We start from the raw sequence: 14626 nt of genomic DNA, 5'->3' as shown, positions 1-14626 counted from the left end.
CGGGGAGGGGGCTTTGGCTTCTGCGAGGGTAGAGACTAGACAGGAAAATCCTTCTGCGGGGGTAGAGACTAGACCTGAAAATCCTTCTGCGAGGGTAGAGACTAGACCTGAAAATCCTTCTGCGAGGTTAGAGACTAGACCTGAATATCCTTCTGCGAGGGTAGAGACTAGACCTGAATATCCTTCTGCGAGGTTAGAGACTAGACCTGAATATCCTTCTGCGAGGGTAGAGACTAGACCTGAATATCCTTCTGCGAGGTTAGAGACTAGACTTGAAAATCCTACTGCGAGGGTACAGACTAGACCTGAAAATCCTTCTGCGAGGTTAGAGACTAGACCTGAAAATCCTTCTGCGAGGGTAGAGACTAGACCTGAATATCCTTCTGCGAGGTTAGAGACTAGACCTGAAAATACTTCTGTGGGGGTAGAGACTAGACCTGAAAATCCTACTGCGAGGGTAGAGACTAGACCTGAATATCCTTCTGCGAGGGTAGAGACTAGACCTGAATATCCTTCTGCGAGGGTACAGACTAGACCTGAAAATCCTTCTGCGAGGGTAGAGACTAGACCTGAAAATACTTCTGTGGGGGTAGAGACTAGACCTGAATATCCTTCTGCGAGGGTACAGACTAGACCTGAAAATCCTTCTGCGAGGGTACAGACTAGACCTGAAAATCCTTCTGCGAGGGTAGAGACTAGACCTGAAAATACTTCTGTGGGGGTAGAGACTAGACCTGAAAATCCTACTGCGAGGGTAGAGACTAGACCTGAATATCCTTCTGCGAGGGTACAGACTAGACCTGAATATCCTTCTGCGAGGGTACAGACTAGACCTGAAAATCCTTCTGCGAGGTTAGAGACTAGACCTGAATATCCTTCTGCGAGGGTAGAGACTAGACCTGAATATCCTTCTGCGAGGGTAGAGACTAGACCTGAATATCCTTCTGCGAGGTTAGAGACTAGACCTGAAAATCCTTCTGCGAGGGTAGAGACTAGACCTGAATATCCTTCTGCGAGGTTAGAGACTAGACCTGAAAATCCTTCTGCGAGGGTACAGACTAGACCTGAATATCCTTCTGCGAGGGTAGAGACTAGACCTGAAAATCCTTCTGCGAGGGTAGAGACTAGACCTGAATATCCTTCTGCGAGGGTACAGACTAGACCTGAATATCCTTCTGCGAGGGTAGAGACTAGACCTGAATATCCTTCTGCGAGGGTAGAGACTAGACCTGAAAATCCTTCTGCGAGGGTACAGACTAGACCTGAAAATCCTTCTGCGAGGGTAGAGACTAGACCTGAATATCCTTCTGCGAGGGTACAGACTAGACCTGAAAATCCTTCTGCGAGGGTACAGACTAGACCTGAATATCCTTCTGCGAGGGTAGAGACTAGACCTGAAAATCCTTCTGCGAGGGTAGAGACTAGACCTGAAAATCCTTCTGCGAGGGTAGAGACTAGACCTGAATATCCTTCTGCGAGGGTAGAGACTAGACCTGAATATCCTTCTGCGAGGGTAGAGACTAGACCTGAAAATCCTACTGCGAGGGTAGAGACTAGACCTGAAAATCCTTCTGCGAGGGTAGAGACTAGACCTGAATATCCTTCTGCGAGGGTACAGACTAGACCTGAATATCCTTCTGCGAGGGTAGAGACTAGACCTGAATATCCTTCTGCGAGGGTAGAGACTAGACCTGAATATCCTTCTGCGAGGGTAGAGACTAGACCTGAATATCCTTCTGCGAGGGTACAGACTAGACCTGAATATCCTTCTGCGAGGGTACAGACTAGACCTGAATATCCTTCTGCGAGGGTACAGACTAGACCTGAATATCCTTCTGCGAGGGTAGAGACTAGACCTGAATATCCTTCTGCGAGGGTAGAGACTAGACCTGAAAATCCTTCTGCGAGGTTAGAGACTAAACAGGAAATCCTCATTTTGAACACTGTTGAGCGTAAAAACCCAGCAGTGTTGCAGTTCTTGACACAAACCGGTGCAACTGCCACATACTACCATACCCCCTTCAAAAGGTTGAAAAGATTGTCTTGCCCATTCAGCCTCTGAATGAAACAAATACACAATCCATGTCTCAAGGATTAAAAATCCTAACGTTTATAATGTTTTGTACACTCATGTGCTGCAATAGGAACTGGGACTCTCGTCTCCTCCAACATCCCTTTCACCTCTCTAGGAACTGGGACTCTCGTCTCCTCCAACCTCCCTTTCACCTCTCTAGGAACTGGGACTCTCGTCTCCTCCAACATCCCTTTCACCTCTCTAGGAACTGGGACTCTCGTCTCCTCCAACATCCCTTTCACCTCTCTAGGAACTGGGACTCTCGTCTCCTCCAACATCCCTTTCACCTCTCTAGGAACTGGGACTCTCGTCTCCTCCAACATCCCTTTCACCTCTCTAGGAACTGGGACTCTCGTCTCCTCCAACATCCCTTTCACCTCTCTAGGAACTGGGACTCTCGTCTCCTCCAACATCCCTTTCACCTCTCTAGGAACTGGGACTCTCGTCTCCTCCAACATCCCTTTCACCTGTCTAGGAACTGGGACTCTCGTCTCCTCCAACATCCCTTTCACCTGTCTAGGAACTGGGACTCTCGTCTCCTCCAACATCCCTTTCACCTCTCTAGGAACTGGGACTCTCGCCTTTCCAACATCCCTTTCACCTCTCTAGGAACTGGGACTCTCGTCTCCTCCAACATCCCTTTCACCGCTCTAGGAACTGGGACTCTAGTCTCCTCCAACATCCCTTATCGTTTCTTCCCTAATCACGCTCTCTCCAACACTTCCCACTTCATTCTTTCTTCCCCCCTCCCCCATCACACCTCTTTTCTCGTTATCTTCTGAACCATCCTGAATATTGATCTAGTTCTGTAGGTGTCTCCTGAACCATCCTGAACATTGATCTAGTTCTGTAGGTGTCTCCTGAACCATCCTGAATATTGATCTAGTCCTGTAGGTGTCTCCTGAACCATCCTGAATATTGATCTAGTCCTGTAGGTGTCTCCTGAACCATCCTGAATATTGATCTAGTCCTGTAGGTGTCTCCTGAACCATCCTGAATATTGATCTAGTCCTGTAGGTGTCTCCTGAACCATCCTGAATATTGATCTAGTCCTGTAGGTGTCTCCTGAACCATCCTGAATATTGATCTAGTTCTGTAGGTGTCTCCTGAACCATCCTGAATATTGATCTAGTCCTGTAGGTGTCTCCTGAACCATCCTGAATATTGATCTAGTCCTGTAGGTGTCTCCTGAACCATCCTGAATATTGATCTAGTCCTGTAGGTGTCTCCTGAACCATCCTGAATATTGATCTAGTCCTGTAGGTGTCTCCTGAACCATCCTGAATATTGATCTAGTTCTGTAGGTGTCTCCTGAACCATCCTGAATATTGATCTAGTCCTGTAGGTGTCTCCTGAACCATCCTGAATATTGATCTAGTTCTGTAGGTGTCTCCTGAACCATCCTGAATATTGATCTAGTCCTGTAGGTGTCTCCTGAACCATCCTGAATATTGATCTAGTCCTGTAGGTGTCTCCTGAACCATCCTGAATATTGATCTAGTCCTGTAGGTGTCTCCTGAACCATCCTGAATATTGATCTAGTCCTGTAGGTGTCTCCTGAACCATCCTGAATATTGATCTAGTCCTGTAGGTGTCTCCTGAACCATCCTGAATATTGATCTAGTTCTGTAGGTGTCTCCTGAACCATCCTGAATATTGATCTAGTCCTGTAGGTGTCTCCTGAACCATCCTGAATATTGATCTAGTCCTGTAGGTGTCTCCTGAACCATCCTGAATATTGATCTAGTCCTGTAGGTGTCTCCTGAACCATCCTGAATATTGATCTAGTCCTGTAGGTGTGTGTGGGAAGTGTAAAGGTCAGGGGTTACTCATCCCGTTGTACTGCTCTAATCCTGTAGCTATATGTGGGAGTTGTAGAGGTCAAGGGTCACTCACCTGTGAGTGGATGGTGCTGTGGTCAGTGTGAGATTCTCCACAGCCCACATACACACAGCCATTCTACAAACACAGAAAACAATGGATTTATACAACAGTCAATTTGCATGAGACCAAAATGGTAAATCACAACTTTCTAAATAAAAGTCCCAACGAGTTCCAAAACATTACAAATAAAAGTCTCAACGAGTTCCAAAACATTACAAATAAAAGTCTCAACGAGTTCCAAAACATTACAAATAAAAGTCCCAACGAGTTCCAAAACATTACAAATAAAAGTCTCAACGAGTTCCAAAACATTACAAATAAAAGTCTCAACGAGTTCCAAAACATTACAAATAAAAGTCCCAACGAGTTCCAAAACATTACAAATAAAAGTCCCAACGAGTTCCAAAACATTACAAATAAAAGTCCCAACGAGTTCCAAAACATTACAAATAAAAGTCTCAACGAGTTCCAAAACATTACAAATAAAAGTCCCAACGAGTTCCAAAACATTACAAATAAAAGTCCCAACGAGTTCCAAAACATTACAAATAAAAGTCCCAACGAGTTCCAAAACAATACAAATAAAAGTCTCAACGAGTTCCAAAACAATACAAATAAAAGTCCCAACGAGTTCCAAAACATTACAAATAAAAGTCCCAACGAGTTCCAAAACATTACAAATAAAAGTCCCAACGAGTTCCAAAACATTACAAATAAAAGTCCCAACGAGTTCCAAAACATTACAAATAAAAGTCCCAACGAGTTTAAAAACATTACAAATAAAAGTCCCAACGAGTTCCAAAACATTACAAATAAAAGTCCCAACGAGTTCCAAAACAATACAAATAAAAGTCCCAACGAGTTCCAAAACATTACAAATAAAAGTCTCAACGAGTTCCAAAACAATACAAATAAAAGTCCCAACGAGTTCCAAAACATTACAAATAAAAGTCCCAACGAGTTCCAAAACATTACAAATAAAAGTCCCAACGAGTTCCAAAACATTACAAATAAAAGTCCCAACGAGTTCCAAAACAATACAAATAAAAGTCCCAACGAGTTCCAAAACATTACAAATAAAAGTCCCAACGAGTTCCAAAACATTACAAATAAAAGTCCCAACGAGTTCCAAAACATTACAAATAAAAGTCCCAACGAGTTCCAAAACATTACAAATAAAAGTCCCAACGAGTTCCAAAACATTACAAATAAAAGTCCCAACGAGTTCCAAAACAATACAAATAAAAGTCCCAACGAGTTCCAAAACATTACAAATAAAAGTCTCAACGAGTTCCAAAACATTACAAATAAAAGTCCCAACAAGTTCCAAAACATTACAAATAAAAGTCTCAACGAGTTCCAAAACATTACAAATAAAAGTCCAAACGAGTTCCAAAACATTACAAATAAAAGTCCCAACGAGTTCCAAAACATTACAAATAAAAGTCCCAACGAGTTACAACTTTTCACTCACCTCCAGACACGCCCACAGATTCGGTCCTCCAACTTTGCAGTCTTGGCACTGGCCCTTGAAACACACACACAAACATAACCAACTAGCTCCAGTGACCAGGCCAGACCGGTGAGACAACGTAATAATCCCAGACAGACAGCAGCTAATAAACGGTAACATGATAGAGCAAGGCCTTCTCCAATGACAACATCCTCATTTCTTGGAAAACATCCAGGCCTTGGACATTTAATCATTGTTTCTATTTCAGCGAATGCTATTACATAATGATAGTTTAGCTAACCTAGTTAACGTCTATTAGATAATGATAAACATAGTTAGCTAGCCTAGTTAACGTCTATTAGATAATGATAAAGATAGTTTAGCTAGCCTAGTTAACGTCAGGACAGGTGTACTCACATGAGACTTGAGGATGAGCTCTTCCTTGGTGATCTCTCCAACACACTGTAGATGGGGACAGTCACTGCTAGAACACAGAGGCATCACTCACCTGCACCTCACCTGTCTGAGTGGGGGGGGGAGAGGTAAACACAGTCATGGGCATTCAAGCAACAGTGACATCAGTGAGATCAACAAGAAAAAGAGTGCCGATGTGGACAACAATAGACAATCCACTATCGTTCATGTCCTCCTAAACCAGCTTGGACCACAACAGGAAACCTGAAATACTGTTAATGAACCAAGCAAACACCAAGCTGTCTGTCTACCTGCCTGCCAAACACCAAGCTGTCTGTCTGCCTGCCTGTCAAACACCAAGCTGTCTGTCTACCTGCCTGCCAAACACCAAGCTGTCTGTCTGCCTGCCTGTCAAACACCAAGCTGTCCGTCTGCCTGCCTGTCAAACACCAAGCTGTCTGTCTGCCTGCCTGTCAAACACCAAGCTGTCCGTCTGCCTGCCTGTCAAACACCAAGCTGTCTGTCTGCCTGCCTGTCAAACACCAAGCTGTCCGTCTGCCTGCCTGTCAAACTCCAAGCTGTCCGTCTGCCTGCCAGCCAAACACCAAGCTGTCCGTCTGCCTGCCAGCCAAACACCAAGCTGTCCGTCTGCCTGCCTGTCAAACACCAAGCTGTCTGTCTGCCTGCCTGTCAAACACCAAGCTGTCCGTCTGCCTGCCTGCCAAACACCAAGCTGTCCGTCTGCTTGTCAGCGTAGGAACCGGAGGCTCCAGACAGCATAACTGGTTTTTCCAGGTCTGCTCTGTGTACGTCGTACCGCATAGTAAGCAACCCAAAACAACTTCCTCTTCTCATCTCTCAGAGAGAGATATTATCCGTGGCCCTATGATCTCCCGTTAGTACTAAAGGGGCTAGAGGCCTGACAACCTTAATCTCTGACTAGTTGTCTGACTAGTTGTCTGACTAGTTGCCTCTAAAGAGGCAGTCCAAAATACACATATCATCATATGAGCATATTAGTTTTGATCAATCATGGAAATTAAATAATGTGCTGAAAATATTTTGGCTGAACAGTTAAAAAATAAGATTGAGGCCAAGGTATAGAAGAAGCAATACTCCAGTGAATCGATGTGCACCAATCCCTACGGTACAGCATATCCTTAGACTAGGGGGTGTCTGTCATATGGGGTCCTTCTCTCTCAGACAGACAGAGACAGACAGAACATAACAAAGCAAAACAAAACTCATTCATTCATTACTGGTTCAGTCAGAGAAGAATTGGAGCTAATTTCATACGCACAAGTACAAAACAAATCCACCTCTACAAGACAACAGTCCCCACCTTCGCCAGGACCCTGAAGGACGTCACCCTCAACCGTAGTCCCAACACCTCACACAGGAGGAACAGACCAGAGAGACGCCCGGCCCAGACCAGCGAGACACCCGGCCCAGACCAGCGAGACACCCGGCCCAGACCAGCGAGACACCCGGCCCAGACCAGCGAGACACCCGGCCCAGAGGACCTGCACCAAAAGGACCAGACCACATCCCCACCAACCTAGACCCCTTCAAACAAACCCTGGCCACACCCTTTATAGGTGATCTGACTTTGGCCTGAAAAGCAGAAACCCAGAAATACAGACATTGTTATTCTACAAGAAACATGGTATAGAGGAGATGGACCCACTGGTTGCCCTCTAGGTTACAGAGAGCTGGTAGTCCCATCCACCACACTACCAGGTGTGTGGTATAGAGGAGATGGACCCACTGGTTGCCCTCTAGGTTACAGAGAGCTGGTAGTCCCATCCACCACACTACCAGGTGGGTGGTATAGAGGAGACAGACCCACTGGTTGTACTCTAGGTTACAGATACTGTTGAAGTCGGAAGTTTACATACACTTAGGTTAGAGTCATTAAAACTCGTTTTTCAACCACTCCACAAATGTCTTGTTCACAAACTATAGTTTTGGCAAGTCGGTCAGGACATCTACTTTGTGCATGACACAAGTAATTTTTCCAACAATTGTTTACAGACAGATTATTTCACTTATTCCGATGGGTCAGACGTTTACTACACTAAGTTGACTGTGCCTTTAAACACCTTGGAAAATTCAAGAAAATGATGTCATAGCTTTAGAAGCTTCTGATAGGCTAATTGACAACATTTGAGTTAATTGGTGGTGTACCTGTGGATGTATTTCAAGGCCTACCTTCAAACTCAGTGCCTCTTCGCTTGACATCATAGGGAAATCCAAAGAAATCAGCCAAGACCTCGGAAAGAAATGTAGACCTCCACAAGTCTGGTTCATCCTTGGGAGCAATTTCCAAATGCCTGAAGGTACCACGTTCATCTGTACAAACAATAGTACGCAAGAATAAACACCATGGGACCACACAGCCGTCATACCGCTCAGGAAGGAGATGCGTTCTGTCTCCTAGAGATGAACGTACTTTGGTGAGAAAAGTGCAAATCAATCCCAGAACAACAGCAAAGGACCTTGTGAAGATGCTAGAGGAAACCGGTACAAAAGTATCTATATCCACAGTAAAACAAGTCCTATATCAACACAACCTGAAAGGCCACTCAGCAAGGAAGAAGCCACTGCTCCAAAACCGCCATAAAAATGACAGACTACGGTTTGCAACTGCACATGGGGACAAAGATCGTACTTTTTGGAGAAATGTCCTTTGGTCTGAGGAAACAAAAATATAACTGTTTGGTCATAATGACCATTGTTGTGTTTGGAGGAAAAAGGGGGAGGCTTGCAAGCCGAAGAACACCATCCCAACCATGAAGCACGGGGGTGGCAGCATCATGTTGGGCGGGTGCTTTGCTGCAGGAGGGACTGGTGCACTTCACAAAATAGATGGCATTATGAGGAAAGAAAATTATGTGGATATATTGAAGCAACATCAAGACATCAGGCAGGAAGTTAAAGCTTGGTCACAAATGGGCCTTCCAAATGGACAATGAACCCAAGCATTCTTCCACAGTTGTGGCAAAATCGCTTAAGGACAACAAAGTCAAGGTGTTGGAGTGGCCATCACAAAGCCCTGACCTTAATCCTATAGAACATTTGTGGGCAGAACTGAAAAAGAGTGTGCGAGCAAGGAGGCCTACAAACCTGACTCAGTTTCACCAGCTCTGTCAGGAGGAATGGGCCAAAATTCACCCAACTTATTGTGGGAAGCTTGTGGAAGGCTACCCGAAACGTTTGACCAAAGTTACACAATTTAAAGGCAATGCTACCAAATACTAATGGAGTGTATGTAAACTTCTGACCCACTTGGAATGCGATGAAAGAAATAAAAGCTGAAATAAATCATTCTCTCTAGTATTATTCTTAAAATAAAATAAAGTGGTGATCCTAACTGACCTAAGACAGGGCATTTTTACTTGAATGTGAATTTTTACTTAAATGTCAGGAATTGTGAAGAACTGAGTTTAGCTAACGTTAGGTGTATGATATTATTTGTATGCCAAAGCCGTTTGCTTGACTAGTTAGAGCCTAATGTCAGCTATCTAACATTGAACCTGGTTGGTTAGCTCTCAGCAGATTCACGCAGGGTAGTAATGACATGATTTGGCATTATGTTCATTGTTGTTTAACTAGATAATGTTAGCTGGCTGGCGCGTTAGCTAATGCTACGTGCCGTGTATGATCATACACGTTGTTTACCTAGCTACGTTAATTGTTTTGCTAGCTAGCTACATGTCTTAAAAAGGCAAGTAACCATTTCGGGTGTGTTCGTAAATTCAGTCTGAGTATGCAAAAGTGCTGAATAACTGATAAATTTACGAACGGTGTCCCTACCTAGCCAAGTTCTGCAGCTATGCCACGGAGCGCAGTGAGCCACTGCGACAGCTAACACACAAGGACTCACTGTGGGAGCTGGCTATCAATAAAATCAGCTAACACACAAGGACTCACTGTGGGAGCTGGCTATCAATAAAATCAGCTAACACACAAGGACTCACTGTGGGAGCTGGCTATCAATAAAATCAGGGATACCATTGCAGACCCCTGTGCTGAAATACTACAATCCAACAGAGCAGCTTGTACTACAGTGTGATGCTTCAGAGAGTGGGTTAGGAGCAGCCTTGACGCAGGGAGGACAACCAATATCATACGCCAGCAGAGCCCTGACAGAGACTGATAAAGGGTATGCACAGACAGAGAAGGAGCAGCTAGCAGAGCCCTGACAGTCAAAAACGGTCATTCAAAAACTGAAGACATACTTTGCACGCTATGGGATAACTGACATCCTGTACTCAGACAATGGTCCCCAGTACTCTTCAATCGAGTTCAAGTTTCAGCAAGGTTCGGGACTTTAAAACATTGTCTCCAGGATACCTGCAAAGTAATGGGAAAGTGGAATCGGCAGTGAAAACAGCCAAAAGACTGATGGCAAAAGAAAGAGAGCCGGTTCTGACCCGTAACTGGCCCTGCTGGATCACAGGGATACCCTTCACAAGGAACAGACAGCAGCCCTGCCATGGCGCTCATGGGAAGACGTACACAGACACTACTGCTAATGAGTGAAAATCTGCTGAGACCGGTGATGACAAACTGTCAGCTGGAGAAGTTCACAGAAAGACAGCAGAGACGGGCAACGTACTACGACACCTCTGCTGAGGATCTCACAGAGCTGCAATGAGATGACAGGGTGAGAGTCCAGCCACTCACAGGACAGAAACAGTCAGACCTGTGGAGCAAAGGTCCTACGAGGTGAAGACAGAACAAGGAAATGTCTTCAGGAGGAACAGGAGACCTTTTGAGGAAGAGCAGAGAAAGAGAGGAGAATTTCCGCACACAGAGCCAGTAAACAGAGCACCAGCTGACACCCAGCAGGGTGCGGAACACAACCTTATTGGTGGACGCTGCACCTCAACAAGAAGACCCAGACATCTCAGGTCAAGCCCCTCCTGATGAAATAAACCTCCCCACACATGGTCTGGTAGGGCCATCCACAGACCTCAACACCTGAAAGACTGTGAATGTACATTTAACATTTTAAAAACAAATTAATGTAATGGACAGTCAGATAACAATATTGATGTTACACAGGAAACGGAAACCAAACGTTAATTACCGTCTTCATGTACTGGATGTGATGGTTGACAACATGCATTGGAAAGTTTACTTAACTATTATCTTTGTCTGTCGTGACTACAACGCAAAGCATATTGAAACAAAATCTGTTTGGGCTTGTTGAGGTCTACAAAATGATTAAGACACCCCCACATCTAACCATGGGCTTGTTGAGGTCTACAAAATGATTAAGACACCCCCACATCTAACCATGGGCTTGTTGAGGTCTACAAAATGATTAAGACACCCCCACATCTAACCATGGGCTTGTTGAGGTCTACAAAATTATTTGTAATAATGTTCTGTTAAGACACCCTCACATCTAACCATGGGCTTGTTGAGGTCTACAAAATGATTAAGACACCCCCACATCTAACCATGGGCTTGTTGAGGTCTACAAAATGATTAAGACACCCCCACATCTAACCATGGGCTTGTTGAGGTCTACAAAATTATTTGTAATAATGTTCTGTTAAGACACCCTCACATCTAACCATGGGCTTGTTGAGGTCTACAAAATGATTAAGACACCCCCACATCTAACCATGGGCTTGTTGAGGTCTACAAAATTATTTGTAATAATGTTCTGTTAAGACACCCTCACATCTAACCATGGGCTTGTTGAGGTCTACAAAATGATTAAGACACCCCCACATCTAACCATGGGCTTGTTGAGGTCTACAAAATGATTAAGACACCCCCACATCTAACCATGGGCTTGTTGAGGTCTACAAAATGATTTGTAATAATGTTCTGTTAAGACACCCTCACATCTAACCAAGACAACTCCCAACTCACATTTCTTAATGAGCACTGATGAACAACGAGGCCTGATCAGGTAATTATCCTTCAACAAAACCTCCCTCAAGACGATACCTTCAACAGGCGCTAAGAACAGAGTTTCGACACCTCATGTACTGTCTTTGATGATAGTTCATCTTCTATGAATGGGCTAGCTACCAACAAACCCCAGCATGTCAAAACAGTTACTAACAATGTGGATGTAACGTATTTAGTGAAGGAAGCTACTATTCAATCTTCAAAAAAGGCCCACGGGGCGGACATCGCATGCAGATCAGTCGGTGTGACACTCACTGCTAAGAGGCTAACGGGCTGATGGCCCCTGTGATATTAACTAGTTAGACAAGAGGCTAACGGGCAGATGGCCCCTGTGATATTAACTAGTTAGCCTCTTGTCTAACGGGCAGATGGCTCCTGTGATATTAACTAGTTAGCCTCTTGTCTAACGGGCAGATGGCCCCTGTGATATTAACTAGTTAGCCTCTTGTCTAACGGGAAGATGGCCCCTGTGATATTAACTAGTTAGCCTCTTGTCTAACGGGCAGATGGCCCCTGTGATATTAACTAGTTAGCCTCTTGTCTAACGGGCAGATGGCTCCTGTGATATTAACTAGTTAGCCTCTTGTCTAACGGGCAGATGGCCCCTGTGATATTAACTAGTTAGCCTCTTGTCTAACGGGAAGATGGCTCCTGTGATATTAACTAGTTAGCCAAGAGGCTAACGGGCTGATGGACCCTGTGATATTAACTGGTTAGCCAAGAGGCTAACGGGCAGATGGCTCCTGTGATATTAACTAGTTAGACAAGAGGCTAACGGGCAGATGGCTCCTGTGATATTAACTAGTTAGACAAGAGGCTAACGGGAAGATGGCTCCTGTGATATTAACTAGTTAGCCAAGAGGCTAACGGGCAGATGGCTCCTGTGATATTAACTAGTTAGCCTCTTGTCTAACGGGCAGATGGCTCCTGTGATATTAACTAGTTAGCCTCTTGTCTAACGGGCAGATGGCTCCTGTGATATTAACTAGTTAGCCTCTTGTCTAACGGGCAGATGGCCCCTGTGATATTAACTAGTTAGCCTCTTGTCTAACGGGCTGATGGACCCTGTGATATTAACTGGTTAGCCAAGAGGCTAACGGGCAGATGGCTCCTGTGATATTAACTAGTTAGACAAGAGGCTAACGGGCAGATGGCCCCTGTGATATTAACTAGTTAACCAAGAGGCTAACGGGCTGATGGTCCCTGTGATATTAACTAGTTAGACAAGAGGCTAACGGGCAGATGGCTCCTGTGATATTAACTAGTTAGACAAGAGGCTAACGGGCAGATGGCCCCTGTGATATTAACTAGTTAACCAAGAGGCTAACGGGCTGATGGTCCCTGTGATATTAACTAGTTAGACAAGAGGCTAACGGGCAGATGGCTCCTGTGATATTAACTAGTTAGACAAGAGGCTAACGGGCAGATGGCCCCTGTGATATTAACTAGTTAACCAAGAGGCTAACGGGCTGATGGTCCCTGTGATATTAACTAGTTAACCAAGAGGCTAACGGGCAGATGGCTCCTGTGATATTAACTAGTTAGACAAGAGGCTAACGGGCAGATGGCCCCTGTGATATTAACTAGTTAACCAAGAGGCTAACGGGCTGATGGCTCCTGTGATATTAACTAGTTAGACAAGAGGCTAACGGGCAGATGGCCCCTGTGATATTAACTAGTTAACCAAGAGGCTAACGGGCTGATGGTCCCTGTGATAATAACTAGTTAACCAAGAGGCTAACGGGCAGATGGCCCCTGTGATATTAACTAGTTAACCAAGAGGCTAACGGGCTGATGGCTCCTGTGATATTAACTAGTTAGACAAGAGGCTAACGGGCAGATGGCCCCTGTGATATTAACTAGTTAACCAAGAGGCTAACGGGCAGATGGCCCCTGTGATATTAACTAGTTAACCAAGAGGCTAACGGGCTGATGGTCCCTGTGATAATAACTAGTTAACCAAGAGGCTAACGGGCAGATGGCCCCTGTGATATTAACTAGTTAACCAAGAGGCTAACGGGCTGATGGCCCCTGTGATATTAACTAGTTAGACAAGAGGCTAACGGGCAGATGGCCCCTGTGATATTAACTAGTTAGACAAGAGGCTAACGGGCAGATGGCCCCTGTGATATTAACTAGTTAGACAAGAGGCTAACGGGCAGATGGCTCCTGTGATATTAACTAGTTAGACAAGAGGCTAACGGGAAGATGGCTCCTGTGATATTAACTAGTTAGCCAAGAGGCTAACGGGAAGATGGCTCCTGTGATATTAACTAGTTAGCCAAGAGGCTAACGGGAAGATGGCTCCTGTGATATTAACTAGTTAGCCAAGAGGCTAACGGGCAGATGGCCCCTGTGATATTAACTAGTTAACCAAGAGGCTAACGGGCAGATGGCTCCTGTGATATTAACTAGTTAGACAAGAGGCTAACGGGCAGATGGCCCCTGTGATATTAACTAGTTAACCAAGAGGCTAACGGGCAGATGGCCCCTGTGATATTAACTAGTTAGACAAGAGGCTAACGGGCAGATGGCCCCTGTGATATTAACTAGTTAGACAAGAGGCTAACGGGCAGATGGCTCCTGTGATATTAACTAGTTAACCAAGAGGCTAACGGGCAGATGGCCCCTGTGATATTAACTAGTTAGACAAGAGGCTAACGGGCTGATGGCCCCTGTGATATTAACTAGTTAGACAAGAGGCTAACGGGCAGATGGCCCCTGTGATATTAACTAGTTAGACAAGAGGCTAACGGGCTGATGGTCCCTGTGATATTAACTAGTTAGACAAGAGGCTAACGGGCAGATGGCCCCTGTGATATTAACTAGTTAGACAAGAGGCTAACGGGCAGATGGCCCCTGTGATA

General features: G+C 44.9%; 1 protein-coding gene across 1 annotated transcript in view; it reads right to left on the bottom strand.

Annotated features, from left to right (window-relative positions):
- LOC110508260 (ubiquitin carboxyl-terminal hydrolase 33) overlaps nt 1-14626 on the bottom strand; it is a 66868-nt gene that overhangs the window by 51748 nt on the left and 494 nt on the right. The window contains exons 2-4 of the mRNA XM_090226039.1: nt 5829-5934; nt 5433-5486; nt 3971-4033 (exon numbers count right to left, since the gene is read on the bottom strand). Of these exons, the coding sequence (XP_090082165.1) occupies nt 3971-4033; nt 5433-5486; nt 5829-5912 (201 nt within the window). The 5' untranslated portion in view covers nt 5913-5934. The remainder of the gene's footprint in view (nt 1-3970; nt 4034-5432; nt 5487-5828; nt 5935-14626) is intronic.

Source organism: Oncorhynchus mykiss, chromosome 28 (assembly GCF_057628025.1).
Source record: "Oncorhynchus mykiss isolate SJ-2025 chromosome 28, ASM5762802v1, whole genome shotgun sequence".
In the NCBI taxonomy this organism is placed as follows: domain Eukaryota; kingdom Metazoa; phylum Chordata; class Actinopteri; order Salmoniformes; family Salmonidae; genus Oncorhynchus; species Oncorhynchus mykiss.
This window is presented reverse-complemented; position numbering and strand designations above follow the sequence as displayed.